General features: G+C 39.5%; 1 protein-coding gene across 3 annotated transcripts in view; it reads left to right on the top strand.

Annotated features, from left to right (window-relative positions):
* The window catches only part of top3b (DNA topoisomerase III beta), a 73,848-nt gene extending 57,395 nt beyond the window's left edge, over positions 1-16,453 (top strand). For all 3 annotated transcript variants that reach the window (XM_072587109.1, XM_072587110.1, XM_072587111.1), the window contains exons 13-17: positions 5,424-5,552; positions 7,384-7,533; positions 10,109-10,209; positions 12,487-12,688; positions 14,432-16,453. In XM_072587109.1, the coding sequence (XP_072443210.1) occupies positions 5,424-5,552; positions 7,384-7,533; positions 10,109-10,209; positions 12,487-12,688; positions 14,432-14,919 (1,070 nt within the window). In that variant the 3' untranslated portion in view covers positions 14,920-16,453. The remainder of the gene's footprint in view (positions 1-5,423; positions 5,553-7,383; positions 7,534-10,108; positions 10,210-12,486; positions 12,689-14,431) is intronic.
* Positions 16,454-17,841: the final 1,388 nt, after the last annotated feature.

The raw sequence follows: 17,841 nt of genomic DNA on the forward strand, positions 1-17,841 counted from the left end.
TTACTTTTCGCTTCATGCTGTGACTTATGAGAGTGGGATCTGGTTACCACACAATCTGGGAAAATACCAGGATTTTTCTGTTTTAAGCGTTCAGTGTCTTGGTCTTCCTTGGGCTTCTCCACAACAGGGTATTACTCCCACCTTGGATCCTGCCAAATCATTTCCAAGAACAAACTGAATTCCTGGAATTGACACTCTGTCAATCACTCCCACTGTAACATCCCCAGTCTTGAGTCAGTACTCCAACCTGATCTTATATAGGAGAATGCTAAATTTCTGTCCATCTATCCCACAAATTACCACATTCTTGGGTAACAGATCAGAAAGAGTGCATATTCGCTTGTCCCTTACTATCAACGACTGGTTAGATCCTTTATCTCTCAAAATTATAACTTCTTGTCCTTCTCCTCCTGTTCTTTCCAAGTAAAGTTTACCCACAGACGTGAATTCTTTGTAGAGATCAGGTGCTAACTCCATACTCAGCCTGCTTAGGTTGTGCACTCTCCTGCAGCTCCTCGGCTCTTCTTGGGGTCTGCTTTACTATCTTCACTAATGCCACTGGCTTAGCTACTTTTACCACCTGTTTACCCACAGCACCTTTCTTTAACAACCAGCACTGTGACTTTACATGTGTCACTTTACCACAGTGGAAACACATGAGTTCTTCCACCTCCTTTCCACCCTCTTGGGCTTGTTTTTTATCCTGTGGTAAATTCTTAGCAGTACTCTCTATTCTTTGTTTTGTAGTGTAGGATCTCCCCTTCTCCCAACTTCTAACCCTCACAGAACAACATTCTGGCCGGAAGCTTATCTTAGGCACCAACGTGTTTTCAACTGTTAATTCTGCTGCCCTTCTCACTTCTTGAACTTTCTGTTCCTCCACATGAATCCTTACCATCTCTGGAAGTGAGTTTTTAAACTCCTCCAGCAGAATAATCTCTCGTAGAGCCTCAAGGGTCCTATCTATTTTCAAAGTGCGCACCCATTGATCAAAATGACTATGTTTAATTCTTTTGAACTCAACCTAAGTCTGACCTGGTTCCTCCTTTGTGTTTCTGAACCGCTGTCTATATGCTTCTGGTACCAATTCATAAGCACTTTAAAATAGCCTGTTTAACCTCTTCTTAATCTCTTTGACACCTCATCTGTCAGCACGGCAAATGCCTCACCAGCTCTGCCTACCAGTTGAGTCTGAACTAGTATTACCCATAAATCCTTGGACTACTTCATCTGCCTAGCCAATTTTTCAAATGAAATAAAGAAGGCTTCAACATCTTTCTCATCAAATGTGGCAAAGTTTTGACATATTTATATATCTCACTACCTTCTCTTTTAACCTCCATTCTGTTGACTTGACTTTGCTGACTCAATCGCAACTTCTCAAGTTTGAATTCTCTTTTTGTCTCTCCCTTTCTTCTCTCTCTTTGCTCAGCCAAGCACCTTCTCTCCCTCTCTGTTTCCACTCTCTCTTTGTTTGTCTTCTAACTCCATTTCTTCTCAATTGTAATTTAAGGTTTTCTACCTCTCCTACATTTGTCTGCTCCTCTGACACACCTAAGTGTCTGAGTAACTCCCTTACAATGTCAGCTTTATTTTTGTCCTTGGTTAAACCCAAATCCAACGTATTTACTAATTCTATAAGTATGGCCTTTTTCTTTCCTTCTAAACTTTCTTGGCAAATTTGAGAATCATCTTCAAATCCCAGAACCTCTTTTGCAATTTTAAGTGCCATTTCTCTCACTTTTAATTTAATCAACCACAACTCACCGAAACTAAACAAATTTACTCACCTACATTTTATTTAAAGATCTAGGACACTAACCTGCAAGTGTTTAAATCTGCTGGGATTTCTCGCACCCCCCCCCCCCCCAAATCTATTCAACTCTGTCTAAACTAGTTCAAATCCCAACAACAAGTCCCCAAAGCACCGGATTGTGTCATTGCCTTTTAAGATTGTCACTATACTCAATTCAAACTTGATTGGAGGTTGGTATTTTGGGGTATAATTTAAACTGATTGGCCGAATTCAAATTTGTTTTTGTCTGCAGACAACCGGTTAATCGAATTGTTCAAAATGTTATTTTGTTTTCAGAACACTTGGTGCTGTCAGGTAGTTCTACTAGCTTTTATCTTTCTTAAAGGTACAGTACATCCACATCTTCATAACAATCCTATCAATCTTCTTGTCAATAGATCTGTTCTGCCTTCCATCCTGCCACATCTTTCCTGTTGTCCTTTACTCCTTACCCCTCCCACCCTCAGCACATATTGAAAACCTTTTACTTCTCGACTTCTTTGTCAGTTCTGATCATTGGGCAACAATCTGAAGCATTAAGGTTGTTTGTGTCTGCACTGATGTTACCTGACATGCATTTTCTGTTTTTATTACTGTTACTTGCCTTGGCTGTTATAGGACCTCATTCATTATTCCATTCTCAACCTGATCCATGTTGGGAGTAATCATCCTGTTATCAGTTATTCTCATCAGTTATCAAACCTGGCTGTCCCATAACCAACTAATCTATATTGTAGTTAATTTTCTTAAGTGAGTTTCCAGCCTGGGCGGCATGGTGGCACAGTGGTTAGCACTGCTGCCTCACAGCACCAGAGATCCGGGTTCAATTCCCGCCTCAGGCGACTCTCTGTGTAACGTTTGCACGTTCTCCCCGTGTCTGCGTGGGTTTCCTCCGGGTGCTCCAGTTTCCTCCCACAGTCCAAAAATGTGCAGGTTAGGTGAATTGGCCAAGTTAAATTGCCCGTAGTGTTAGGTGAAGGGGTAAATGTAGGGGAATGGGTCTGGGTGGGTTGCGCTTCGGCGGGTCGGTGTGCACTTGTTGGGCCAAAGGGCCTGTTTCCACACTGTAAGTAATCTAATCTAATCTAATCCTTCATTTATTATCACAGCTGACCTTCCCTGTTTATAAGATGCACCAATATCACTCAATGCTCTATTGAAATATGCTTTATGTTTAATGATGCAGTTGCATGAGGATTGATTATCTAATAACCTCTCCGGTACATAGTGGAACTGAGGATCATATTACCAATGACAATCATTCTCAGTGTAGAATGTTCCCAACCTTGCCTATTATTGGGGTTTATGTTCTCATAAAAGAAAGTCTCTTCTATGAAAGTTGACAACACTGTCCAATGTTGGCCATTCTGTTACTAATCCATTTGTTTGAGATTTGACAGTCCCGTTACTGGTTTATTTTTGGATCTGGGCTTACAATCCTATTAACAAGCTGACCATTTCTATAAGGCCGACCACTCCTGTAAGAATCTAGTTTTTGGCAGAACTGACTGTCCATTTACCAACGTGATCCACTTTGGAGAGCAACTGTTCCATTATTAATCCCCTATGCATACCAGGACTGATGTTTTGAATGATCGGAACACAGGTAATGGTATTCTAGTTGGATTGAATTTACAGATATTACTCCATCTGCTTCCAGAATACTTGGCATGGTTTTGAATTTTTAATATCTCTTTGTAATGAAGATATTAGTGTCTAGGTAACTTTCAATTGTCGTGCAGAAATAACCATTCTAATTTTCTGACGTCAATTGAAGTTCCTTTTGGGAGCTAAAAAACAAATAAATTGACTCTTGTTTAATTTTCACAGCAGTTGGTTTAACAGTTTTGTGTAAGATTCACTCCAGTTATTTGCTGAGTCACATTTATAAACAGTCCAGTGACATGTTAGTCTTGAAGATAGCATCAGTAACAGTCAAAGCATTAGGTTGAATAGAAGTTAGAAAAACAATTAGAATTTTGATATTTGCCTCTTTATAAAATGGTAGAATAGGTGTTGTTATATGAAGGGGCTCTAATGATGCACATTTGTTCTTATTTATACTGTTTTAAAGAGTGGTGATGCAGTTTTTATCTGTATTCAAACAAACCTGAGGAAGTTCTGTTTAAAGCCTCAAAGCTCAGCTCTCAGAACTTGAAATCAATGGATTTCTGAAATAAAAAAGAACAAAACTTTCCATAACTATCCAAAAGGAAAAAATTACAAAGGAGGTTTTTTTTTTGGAATAAAATTGCTAATTTATAATTATCAAAGCAAAGACCTCGGCCAGCTTGTGGTATCTCTCTCTGCTGAATTAGTTGTCCAGTAGTAATCAAAACTGAATTGGACCAGTCACATACATAATCTCTGTAGCTTCAACAGCAGGTCAGAGGCTAGAAATTCTGTGGTGTGGAACTTACTTCATCCTATCTCCCCAATGTCCATCCTTATCTACCAGCCCAAGTCAAGATTGTGGTGGAATACTCTCCAGTGGCTTGGAGTTTCTTGGCTTGGAGAAACAGTCAAGTTTCTTAACACCATCCAGGGCAAAACACCCTGCTTTGACTGGCACTCCATCCACCAACTTCAACATTCACTGCCTTCACCATTGACAAACAGTGATAGCAGTATGTACCATCAAACAAGATGCACTGCTGTAACTTGCCAAAGTTCCTCCAACAGCATCTTCAAAATGTGTGACCACTACCACCTTGAGGGACAAGGGTGACAATTAGCATGAGAACACTGTCAACTACAAGCCCACCACCAAATCACATACCATCCTGACTTCAAACTATATTGCTGTTCCTTCACTGTTGCTGGGTCAAAATCTTGAAATCTTTTTGACATCACTGTAGTTCAAAAAGCAGCTCACCACCACCCCAAGGCAGTTAAGATTGGGCAATAAATGCTGGTGTTACAAATAGCGGCCACATGCCACGAATGAATTAAAGGAAAAACCAGGTTTGTTTATCAATAGCTGCAACCCATTTTCATTGTAGGTACACAGTGATCTATGGTGTTGGACACAAAGCTAAGAGAGTTATTTCTTGTCAGAGCATCTACACCACCTCTTTTTCCAGAGGTAGGCAATGATCAGATTATGTTATACCTCTGGCCTCTTATCCCATTCACATTGTGGGCTTCAGGACTTTGAGGCCACCATGGGATGATGTCCCAAAGTCAACCCTCACCAATTATAAATGGAGGTGGAGGCAGTGTTGGAAAAGATTAGAAGGAAAACTCAGGAAAGACAACCAGAGTGAGTTCTCTGAAAGAAACACAGCACATGAAATTGAATACCCAAAGAAGTAGTTTAGATCTTATCTAATCTAACTATAAGACATTGGTATATTGCTGATTGCCTTGTATAATAGTATTTACAATGAAAGTATAGTGTTAGTTTGAAGTCTAAACCTGGAGGAAGTTGTTGTTTTGCCTTCTGTGTAACCAGTCTTGAATCTAAACACACAGTTTGACATCCAACCATTGAGAAAAGACTTTAGCTGTGAGTTTCTCCCAGTGGTGAAATGGTATAGGTTGTAAGTTGACTCCACTCAAGGCTTTATCTGAATATTGACTTGGAACTGTTTTACTGAAACTATGTTTACCTATTCTTCACACTTAGGGACGGATGCCAGTATCCCTGTCCATATCAACAACATCTGTCAACGTAACTATGTCACTGTGGAGAGTGGCCGCAGACTGAAGCCTACAAACCTTGGCATTGTCCTTGTTCATGGATATTACAAAATCGGTAACGTTGAAATTGAAGGAAATAAAGTATAACACCCTATATTTAACATTCAGCAATACTGTAAAACTTGCCCTATTATGTATTTTTACATAGTTTATAAATGTGATATAATAACCTTACTTTCCCAGTTTCTTTCTTTCTGGATGAATGTCATCTTCCCACAATGTGTACTCCCTAACATGGTAAAGGAGTTACATCAACAGGCAACTTAAATAATCACACAGATTGTATCAATCTGATGTTCAATGGTTCGAAGAAGTCTTAATGCCACCTCTCAGGATAACCAAGGATGGACAATAAATGCGGCTCAATCTGTTTTGCTGTATTGAAATTATAACCATCCATTGGGTACTTAGCCACGTAATTAGATCTGATTGTGCTGGAACAGTATTAATGGTTGGAATTCATTTGGAAAGTACCTCTCTTTGCACTAGTGTGACTACTGTTGTTCAGTAGTTCTGTATTTAATATTTCAAAAATTGAGATGTATTAATTACATATAACTAGCTACCAAGGAAGAGAAATACTGACATTTGATTGTGATTTTTGACTTGTTCTTGGTCAAAATGCTTAAAACATTAATACATTACAACAAAAAATTTGTAATATAAGATTAAAAGAGAATATAAACTATCTCAATATGAATGTGTTAATATATCCATTTCACCAGCTAAAGCAAGGTCAGTAATAGTGTTGCGGTACAACAACCCTTGAGTTTGTTTAACAAGAAGCTTGCACAATGGTGTTGTGTTCCAGGATCGTGTGAGGTGATGGTGTTTGCCCACAAATGTAGGCCATGCATCAACAGGTAACCACTGAACATAGCAAAGCAACACCTTGAGAGAGGCTAAAGACAACTTGAACATTCACTATGGACCACATTAGGCATTTTACTGTCAGAGGTGCGCTAGCTGTGCACAAGGAATGACACCTTGCCTAACAGTGAGAAGGTTCACTGTTGATCTGCTTCTGAAGCACTGACCGTTTTAGAGGTAGCTGGAAACCACACAAGAGCAGCTCATATACATTAACTCATTTACTTAGTTCAATTCCTTTGAAATTAAGCAACCTTTTTTCGTCTACTTTTTTGTTTTCCCAATGAAAGCATAGGAAAGCTCATATAACAATCTCATGAACTGATCACACAGGTCTCTTTTAGCAGCTATCATGGAGTTGCACTCTGATGACATGTACAGAAATGGTTAATATGCACGTGTACATAACCGTGTGTACAGTGGTTATGTTGCTAAGCCATAATTCCAGAAAATCTATGAAAAGTTGAATTCCATAATTATAACCATGAAACTGTTGGGTTGTCATATAGAGCCAACTTGTGCATTCATTTCCTTTAGGGAAGGGTATCTTCCTTACCTGGTATTTGGCGCCAGTTGCACACCAACATGGTTGACTCTTAACTTCTCTTCAGATTTGCTTTACAACCCATTCAGTTGTAGCAAACTACTCCACTGCAGTTATTGAAGAAAACAGTCTGTCACCATCTTACCTGGGCACCTATAGATAGTCAGGAATGGTAATGCTAAGAATGAATAATAACAATAAACACACCTTCCACTAGTTTCCTGTATCCTTTGCAATTTATGAACCCTTTGGACTCTGTTCATCCTGAATGCAATGCATTGTAAAATCTCTGTCCATACTTCCAACTCCTCTCTGTCAAATCAATGAGCACCTTGATGGCAGAGAATTGCTTGAATGGGGGTGGAGGGTGGGGTGGGGAGTGTTGGTGGGGTGCAGCAGCAGCTATTAATCAGTTGCATGAATCTTTGTGATTCTAGCTGGTAATTTGCATGATCTCTTTATGTTTTGACAGACCAGGAGCTTGTCCTTCCCACCATCCGCAGTGCTGTTGAGAAACAGCTAAGTCTCATTGCTGCAGGCAAAGCTGATTTTCCACCAGTCCTAGAGCATGCCCTAAATATCTTCAAGAGAAAATTCCATTATTTTGTGGACTCCATAGCTGGTACAGCTGATTTTTATAATGTTTTGATTTGTAATGCTTTCTTTCGTGACAAACGTCTTTGACTAATTATTACGCTGTTCAATTACTTAGTCACAAGAATGGGTTTTATAAAGGTCCTGTCGGACATGGAGCCTAAATTCCCCATTCTGCACTTGTGTCAACTGTGCTGCAGCAACGCCTTGTGAAATTTAGCCTGTGGTCTGAACAGTTAAACATATGTTAATCAGTAGATTTGTACTACTAAAAATCTTGCATTTCATAAAATCATTTGTGACATAGGCCATTCATCCCACCAAATTGATTCTGACTCCCATGGATCATTGCTGAAAATGTGTTGCTGGAAAAGCGCAGCAGGTCAGGCAGCATCCAAGGAACAGGAGAATCTACGTCAATTCTCCTGTTCCTTGGATGCTGCCTGACCTGCTGCGCTTTTCCAGCAACACATTTTCAGCTCTGATACTCCAGCATCTGCAGTCCTCACTTTCTCCTCCCATGGATCATTGTCAGTCTCACTACCTTGTTCAATCCACACAGCCCTGCAAGTCTATTTCTATCAAGTTTCTACCCAATTTCTTTTTGAAATCTTTGATTGTTTCCACATCCATCACCCTCACAATCAGCAAGTTCCAGGTCATTGTCACTTGTTGCACTACATTCTCCCTGTGTCACTTGCTCAAAATCTTAAACATACATATCTAGTTCTTGTGAAAACAACTTATGAGAAGAACTTTCCCCTTCTACATTGTCTGTCATTATCATGTATATTTCCACTAAATCTTACCACCTCAGTTTCCTCTGTTCCAAGGAGAACAGTTTATAGGTCTATATTTTAAAATAGTTCATGTGTTTGTAAAAAATCTATTTATAATTAGAGCAGCATTAGTAAAAGGCTGTAATTACCTTATGAAACAACAGCTAATTTGGTAGAAGGTTTAATCACAATAGTTTCATCAAGAATCTTGCATGAAGAACTCATCAAAATGAGCATTGTTATCAGTTCCAACTGTGCTTGTATTCTGAATCCTCCTAAGACTGTGAACATTTCAGTGTGCGTGAACTGATTTTCAATCTTGAGAAAAATCTATAACTGCCATTTCACCCAGTACATCGTATACTGCCAGGAAATTCACTTCTATGGTTTTTATCTCCATGCACACACTAGACTGGGAGACACTATGCCCAGTCGTTCCAACAGCACTCAACCTTTTCTTATCAACCACTGATGGAAATACTTTCAAATATCTTGAATTAGAGGATTAATTCATCAGAGCTCCCATGCATAACTGGAAAAAGATGTATTTGTTTAGGTTTCAATTATATAGGATGTTGAAATTATTTCTGATCCATTGCGAAGAAGTCATTTTGAGCCAACACACAATTTTCGTTCCATTGTAACTTTAGGGTCAGATTTCTTGCCAATATCTTTACAGGATTAAGGCACTTGTCTCCATGGTGTTTAGTTCAAAATTGTTAGTTAGCTGTGGCTAAGTTACTCACACTCTCACTTTTGAGAGATAAGTTTTGGGATTCAGTTCCCATTCCACGGGCTTGACGACAAAAATCCAAGTTGATGCATCTGTGAAATCCTGAAGGAATTTTGTCTTTCAGATAAAATGTTAAACTGAGCCCATATATGCTCACTTGGAAAGTAAAAAATACCATTTCTTCAAATAAAGATAGGGAGGGTAGAGAATTTCCAGGATTCTGGCTGATATTTATCCCTCCAACAATTTCACAGGATTTTGCTATGCACAACTCAGTTGCTCCATTTCCTATATTATGGCAGTGACCACATATCAAAAAGTATGTAATTGGCTATAATTTATTTTTGAACATCCTGAGGTCCAATATCCTGTGCTTTTGCTCAACAGGTGCCCTGAGTTGGAGCAGACTGCGCCTCCACATGGACTGTTCTTTCTCAGTGGTGTACTGCTGGTGGGTTCGATTTCAATGATGTGTTCTGTGGAGAGCACAAAACATTGAATTTTTCCTCTTCATTTGCTTATTTCGGTCCTTGGAACTAGTTGAATTTATGCAATTTGGCAGTCTCTCCGAGGTATTGAGGCCACTTATCATGTCCAATCATTCCCTTTACCGAGATAAGTTGCCACAGCACAAGCCTGTGCTTGCATCAGTACTAAATTGGGCACCGTGTTCACGCACCAGATCATTAGTAGATCTTTGGAGTGCTTTATGAGGGGTTCCTTTTTATTTTTAGCAGGGTTATGACAAGTGGCGATGAATTGGCTATTCTTGGCTCACAGCAAACATCTTTGTACGTGAATACTTTTGTCTTATTAGATTGCAACGCTGTACAAAATCAATAATTTGCATCCAAACATTGAAACTTTTCTGCCTGTATCCTGCAGTGATGCATTCTTTTTTCACTGGGCATATATATGTCCAAAATGTATTTTTCTTTGTCAACGTGATACAATGATTGCTATTGGATGAAGTTTGAACTTCAATGGAAATGTGAAAGAAGTTTACTGTTCGAAAATCATAAGAAAATTACTTTTCAGCCTTTAGCGCCCCCTTGTGGATACCTTGCTTAGTTTATTCTGTTTCCCTTCAGGTATGGATGAATTAATGGAGGTGTCATTTTCTCCAATTGCTGAGACAGGGAAGCCTCTGTCCCGCTGTGGTAGATGTCATCGATTCATGAAGTACATTCAGGTTAGAGAATTCAATGTATCATTGCAAGGAGATGGAGAGTTAGTTGATTTCAAATAGACATGAATTTAGTTGTCAGAAGTGTGGTGCTGGAAAAGCGCAATTGGTCAGCTAGCATTCGAGGAGCTGATGGAGAGCTTATGGTCAAAACATTGAGTTGCCTGCTCCTTCAATGCTGCCTGCCCGGCTGTGCTTTTCCAGCTCCACACTTTTTAACTTTGATCTCCAGCATGTGCAGTCGTCACTTTCCCTTTTGGATTTAGTTATGGCTTTCAAAAAGGAGTCGGGTTAAATACTTTGAGGGGAAAAAAATCAGCGATATTAAGAAATATCATTGGAATGGAAATAGGTGGATTGGTCTTTAAAAGAACCAGCTTAAATTTGATGGACTAAATTTGAGAGACTGAATCTCTCTTTGTGCTATATTTTCATCCGATTATTTTCACTCTAATTAATATGCCGTCTTGAGGAACCAAGAAATTCAATGGTTATACCCTTATAAGAAGGTATATTCTAGGAACAATAAATTCAGGTTTGTGCTTGGAACATATATTTTTAATATTCTCAGAAACTGAAGCAGTCATGTTAAAATGCAACAAGATCTGAACAGTATCCAAGCTTGGGCTGACAACTGGCAAATAACATTCAAGCCACATAAATACCAGGCAATGACCCCTCCAGTAAGAGATATTCCATGTTGTTACCATCACTGATTTCCCCCATTGTGGACACCATCAGGATTATCATTGATCAGAAGCTCAAGTGAACTCAACATATTAATACTGTGGTTACAAATGCAAGTCAGTAGCTAGGAAAACTGTGGTAAGTAACTCACCACCTTCCTTCCTAAAGCCTGTCTACCATCCAAAAGGCACAAATCGGAAGTCTGATGGAATACTCTCCACTTGCCTGTATGGGTGTGGGTGTAGTTCCACCAATGCTCAAGAAACCTGACATCACCACATCCATTAGCATCCACTTTCTCCACCGTCAATGCTCAGCAGCAATGTATACTATCTACAAGATGCACTGCAGAAATTCACCAAAGATCAGCAAAGATCAAATACAGCATCTCCCATATGCCTGACCACTTCCATTTAGAAGGACAAGGGCACCAGATATACTAGAACAGCACCATCCCTCAAAGCCACTCGTCATTCTGACTTGGAAATAAAGTGCTGTTCCTTCACCACCTGGATCAAAATCCTGGAGTTTCCTCCCTAAGGGGATTGTAGGTCTACCTACAGCACATGGGCTGCAGCGGGTTCAAGAAGGCAGCTAACTGCTGATTTTTCAAGGACAACTAGGGAAGAGCAACAAATGCTGGCCAGCTAGCAATACTATTGCCAATGAGTGAGGTTTAAAAGAAAATCATGTATTGATGCATCCTAGCTACTGGTTTACCCCATTTGGAGTTGTTAGGTGAAGAACCTTAACCTATCAATTTGGCCAAGCATTTCTGGGATCATGCTTATAAATAATTTCTGCACCCTCTCCAGTACCCACTCCCTTTTTTAATACAATGACCAGAACTGCACGTACTACAGTCAGTTCTACGATAATGCAGTAGATCTATTCTCGAGCAATCCCGTGTTATAAGAAAGTCATGTAGTAGCAGCACTATTTAAACTATTAGGGATGGAATCACGTTATAGCCAATACAAGCTTTAAAACTTTGTGCTTCAGAAACAATGTCCCCAGTTCATCAATCATGTTATAATGAATTCATATAAATGAAACACACGTTATAGCAGAATGACCCGTATTTTTAAATGTAGTCTACACAAGTTTTGACACAGCTTTGGTTTAATTTCCCTACTTTACAGTTCTATTCCTTGAAATTATACATAGTGATTGGTTTGTTATTTTTTTAAAATGACCTTTCTTTACCCATTGCATAACTTCTAATGATTGATGTATTTGTAACCTGAGGTCCATTTTTTTCTATAGTTAGCAGATCAATTGGTGTCCTGGATTACATCATATAGTTACCAGATCTGCTGATCATCGTCCAAGGTTTAATTTCCTAGTTAGGTTTGTGAATGGATATCTAAGGTACTAGTTTTAGTTATATAGTTCAGTTACAAATGGAAGTTCACTCACTATCAACAAGTGTATCAATGAGAATTCAGGGCTCTGAACTTAGCACTGTGTAGTTTTAGTCTTTGTAAAGTAGTCTTTGGACCAAAGCATGTAATCCCAGATGTAGAATATTCTGAGCCTGCTTTGTGAAAACCTTAGTAGTTATTAGTATTGTGAATGTTTCATTGTTCTCTCCAGGCTAAACCCAGTCGGATGCACTGTTCCCACTGTGATGATACCTACAGCTTACCCCAGAATGGGACCATCAAACTGTACAAAGAGCTCCGCTGTCCCCTTGATGAGTTTGAACTGGTTCTCTGGTCATCTGGTTCCAAGGGAAAGAGTTATCCACTGTGTCCATATTGCTACAATCACCCACCATTCCGTGATATGAGGAAAGGTAAGGTCTGTCAAATACAATGCTAACTCCAAACAGTGGTTCTTCTTTTTTTGAATGAGTTTGCTGCAAATAAAGTCATCCTGATCCACTATGTCTGTTTTTATTTATATTTTTCCCCTCCTTCCTGAGCATGCTAAATCTGCTGGGTAGTTTTATCCAGCCAAGTTGTCATTGTCAATGGGTGAGCCTAGTCACTGAGTATTAATGGACTATTTGACATTCTGAATATCATAATATTTCCCCAAGTAGACTAGCTACTAGGAATTAATTGATCAATTCTAGGACCCTTGATCCTAATGGCTCAGTGCCACACCACATACTGAAAAAGGCACATCCACACTTACTGAATCATAGAATCCCTACAGTGTGGAAACAGGCCATTCGGCTCAACAAGTCCACATCAACCTTCCAAAGAGTAACCCACCAAGACCCATTCCCCTACCCAATTGCCCGACATTTACCCCTGACAAATGCCTACATGCCTAAATAACCTACACATCCCTGAACACTACAGGTAATTTAGCATGGCCAATTCACATAACCTGCACATCTTTAAATAAGAAGCACCTGTTATGCAAGCATAGACTTCTAACCAAATCCTGGGATATGGTCATAGCCACAGCTTAATCCACCAGTTTCTCTGGTCATTTACCTGACAAAGAACTACTTATTGTGCACCTGTTGTCTCTTCTAAGCATTAATGCACAGTCAGCAGTTCAGTTCTTTTTATTGATAAATTTGGATTCTGGCTGGAGGCCAGAGTATAGGCAACTGGTAAATCTAAGGGAGTAAAGGATGAAGTAAATTGGGAAGGGTACAGGCTTTAAAGAACAGAAAATTGTACATGAAAGGGAAAGATGGTAAGAATTTAAGAGAATTCTATTTGCAAATAACTAGATAGATGTAATTTGAATTGGGCTAGAAAATATAGTCTGTATAATTTGTGATTTTTTTTTAATATATCATTACTCATTAATGCACTTTCTTGCAGGTTTTCAGAGTTTAACATTCCACCTCCCTGTTGCCCACTTGTTTTCGGTACATCCCCAAACACACCTTTACCTGTGGGTTCATGGTCACATAACGCATTAGTGATTACCTTCCCACCAACGGTCCCTCTAAGCCATGTGACCGCCGGGAGGTTCCACACATGCCAATTGGTGTGCTGACACATTGGCTTCCACTTGAAGAAGCCATTGTCATCCACAGAGATCCGCACAGTAGAAAAAAAATTAATAGAGAGAATATTGCTCCCTATCCCCTTTTACATTCAAAACAACTGCTACATTTGCATTAAGACATGGTAACGAAGGCTCTGAGCTCCCTCTGCTTCAGGTTAATGCTTCAAGACATTGTGTCACTAGGCAACAGAGTCACCATTGGTATCCATGTGTTATTCATCTCTAGCTATACTTTACCTCATTAATAGATAAATTTTAAATCGGGACAGCAGGATTTCTTAACATCAGCACTTTTAAGATTCATATACATTATTGGAATGTGGATAACACATTTATAAACCAATATTTTTCATCCCAAATGTATAATTCTAAGAGCCCATAAGAATCATAAAGACTTTAACAACTTGGTCATTCACAATGAATGGTGTGCATCATTCTAATGAGCAAAGTTTGAATCCTAGGAGTTCTCTAATCCGTGTTCAAGACCGGATAAAATCGATATAAATGTTACTGAGATATAAAAGGAGTACTTTGTGACAGGATTGTTCTTCTTTTTCCTTAGGAATGGGTTGTAATGAGTGTACCCATCCAACATGTCAGCATTCATTTAGTCTGCTGGGGATCGTCCAGTGCGTAGAATGCGAGAGTGGGGTGTTGGTCTTTGACCCCACCTCAGGCCCCAAGTGGAGGATGGCTTGTAACAAATGCAACGTGGTGGTGCACTTTTTTGAAAACGCCCACAGAGTGAAGGTGTCATCTGAAACCTGTGATGTATGCGAGGCTGCAATTGTTGATGTGGATTTCAACAAGGCAAAATCACCACTGCCTGGTGAAGCAACACAGCATTCGGGATGTGTCTTCTGTGATCCGGTGTTTCAGAATCTCGTTGAGCTTCAGTATGCCAAAATGAAGCATCCAATGCACAGGGGCGGAGGGGGCCAGAGTCGAAGACGAGGACGGGGGAGGGGCAGAGGACGTAGACCACCAGGCAGGAACAATCCAAAGAAACCCAAAGACAAAATGGCAGCACTAGCTGCTTATTTTGTGTAAAGAGTCAGTAGTCTTGATTAGTCCATATACAGAGGCATTTTCACTGAATTTGTGGTCAGTTTTGTCTCTTGTGCCATTTTGTTTCATTTTCTTATTTTAACTGATTTGGATGAGCTTCCCTAATGGCTGAACTGGAAAGTACATGACCCAGTGCAGAACTGGGCTGAACCCTTTCAGTCCCAGCTTAGCTGTCATCACCAAGGGCACGAACAGGCATGAGAGCTTCCTTTAATTCGCTTGGGTTAGGAAGGGAATTGGTTTGAAGGTTCTTGTTCTTGAATACTGTCCAGATACTCGTTCTGCATAGTACATTTATGTGACTGTCAGATTGACAATGGCTATGGTGCCTTTCAAACTTGAATATGCTGCCAACAGTAACCATCTCATTCATTAATGCAGAATAACCACACAGTAAAGTTAGAGATTTTTTTTAAAATGATGAAGTTACCAAGTTAAATTTCTGCAATATTCAGGAAATAATTATCCAGCCATGGACAAATATTTTATAAAGAATGTAGTGAAAACAATGAGCAACGAGATTGGTCAACCTTGCTGATTCACCGTACAATTGATGCCTAACCTGGCTATTTGACACAAAGCTGGCATTATTTCCAAAAGGTGAACACTGTGGAGAAGAGGCACGACTGAAACCAATTCTCAAAAATCAAAAAGTCTAAACTTTTCTCAGCAATATTTATAAGTAAGGAAACTCTTGTATTTATATAGTGCCTTATAACATCTCGCAGAAACATCTTAACGATTTCACACACAATGAATTACTTGAAGTACATGATTGCTGGAAATCTGAAATCAAGACAGCAGATCAACTTGCATCTAAAAGAGAGATTAAATATTCCAATTAATGTGAACATACCTTTTGTTCTTCTGCATCAGTTGAGCTGCTATGACTTTCCAGCCCTTTCTAGTTTTATGAATATTCAGACTGCTTTGTTTTCCTGTTGTTTCAGTTAATAGTTAGAATGTGGCAGAAATTCAAAATCGCTTTTACTTTGAGGTTGTCTGTCATATTTATGACCTCTTTCAAACCTCTCTGCCTGTTCTCAAGGGAATGTCCCAATGGTTGGTATTCAATCAATCATAAGGAAACCTCTGACAGATCAAAAATATCATGGAGCTCTTAGTAAGCTGAAAACATTTACATTTGATTCTACCCTTAGTCTTCCAGTTAAAATGTAGGGTGTGTTGTGTCCAAGTTATTTTCACTGTTTTTGGTTTTACCTGCCAGTTTTAAAATTAAAAATAATAATATTCAGTATAACACTGCCTTTTCAAACATGGAAAACTGCCAGAGGGAAGGATATCTGATTTCTGTACTAATGACAACTAGAACTAAGCAAAGATCTCAGAATATCAGTAGAAAAGCTGAGATCTACTGAAGAATCATAATGATACAAAATCTGATGCATGATATTAAAAAGGCACTTGTTACTGTGAGTATGTGTATATCTGAAGAACTACATAACACTTTGTTATACCCTTCAGTTATTCAAATAAACATACTGATTTATCTGTAGTAATTATTTTAAAATTATCTTTATCCTCAGCTTGACTTTACTGTATTTTCCCTGAGTCAGCTGAGTTGGATAGTTGAGGTTTCCTTATCTGTGCTCATCTTTGAGCTGTTGAGTTGAACTGAGAAGGCCTTGCTGTATAGTTACTTGAGTTACTGAGGCAATTTAACATTTTCATTTGTTCATGGAATGTGGATGTTGCTGGCTGCCTTCGTCCTTCTAGGTGACAGAGGTCACAAATTTGCAGTATGATGTTGAAGGTGTCTTGGTGAGTTATTGCAGCGCATCATGTAGATGGTACATATTGCTACATAGTGGCACAGGTGGCTTCAGTAGCTGAGGAGTCATAATAGTGCTGAACATTATGCAATTATCCAGGAACACCCTTACTTATTTGATGGAGGGAAAGTCTTTGAAGCAGCCGAACCTAGGATACTGTCATGAGAAAATTCTACATCTGCGGGAATAAAGTTATAAGGTTTTACGGCACAGAAAGAGGCTTCGGCCTGAGATGATTTAATTTTGAACAAACACGACCATCTTTCTTTCTGCTAGGTATGACTCAACCAGTGAAGAGATTTTCCCCCTGATTATAATTGGCTCTAGATTTGTTAAGGCACCTTAAGAACACAAGAGCTAGAAGCAGAAATGGGCAATTCAGCCCTTCGAGCCTGCTCCACCATTTAATACGATGATCTTTTTCATGGCTGATCTCTTAGCCTCAACTGCACTTTCCTGCCCGCTCCCCATAACTGTTTACCTTGTTACTAATTAAAGATATGTCTGTCTCCTCTTAAAATTTATTCTGCATCCATCATACTGTGGGGTAGTGAATTTCACAGCTTCACAATCCTTCGAGAGCAGTAATTTCTCCTCATCTCTATTTTAAATCTGCCATCCCTTGGCCTAAAACTATGACCTCGCATTTTAGATTGCCCCACAAGGGGAAACATCCCCTGTACATCTACTTTGTTGATCCTCTCTCACCTCTTATATTCCTCAATTAAATCTTCATTCTTCTAAACACTAGTGTGTATAGGCCTAAACTGCTTAATCAATCTGGTAAAAACAGTGACTGCAGATGCTGGAAACCAGATTTTGGATTAGTGGTGCTGGAAGAGCACAGCAGTTCAGGCAGCATCCAAGTAACTTCGAAATCGACGTTTCGGGCAAAAGCCCTTCATCAGGAATAAAGGCAGTGAGCCTGAAGCGTGGAGAGATAAGCTAGAGGAGGGTGGGGGTGGGGAGAGAGTAGCATAGAGTACAATGGGTGAGTGGATGAAGGTTATAGGTCAGGGAGGAGAAGGTGGAAAAGGAGATAGGCAGGTAGGACAAGTCCGGACAAGTCATGGGGACAGTTACTGAGCTGGAAGTTTGGATCTAGGGTGAG

The sequence above is a fragment of the Chiloscyllium punctatum genome, chromosome 17 (assembly GCF_047496795.1).
Source record: "Chiloscyllium punctatum isolate Juve2018m chromosome 17, sChiPun1.3, whole genome shotgun sequence".
Taxonomy (NCBI): domain Eukaryota; kingdom Metazoa; phylum Chordata; class Chondrichthyes; order Orectolobiformes; family Hemiscylliidae; genus Chiloscyllium; species Chiloscyllium punctatum.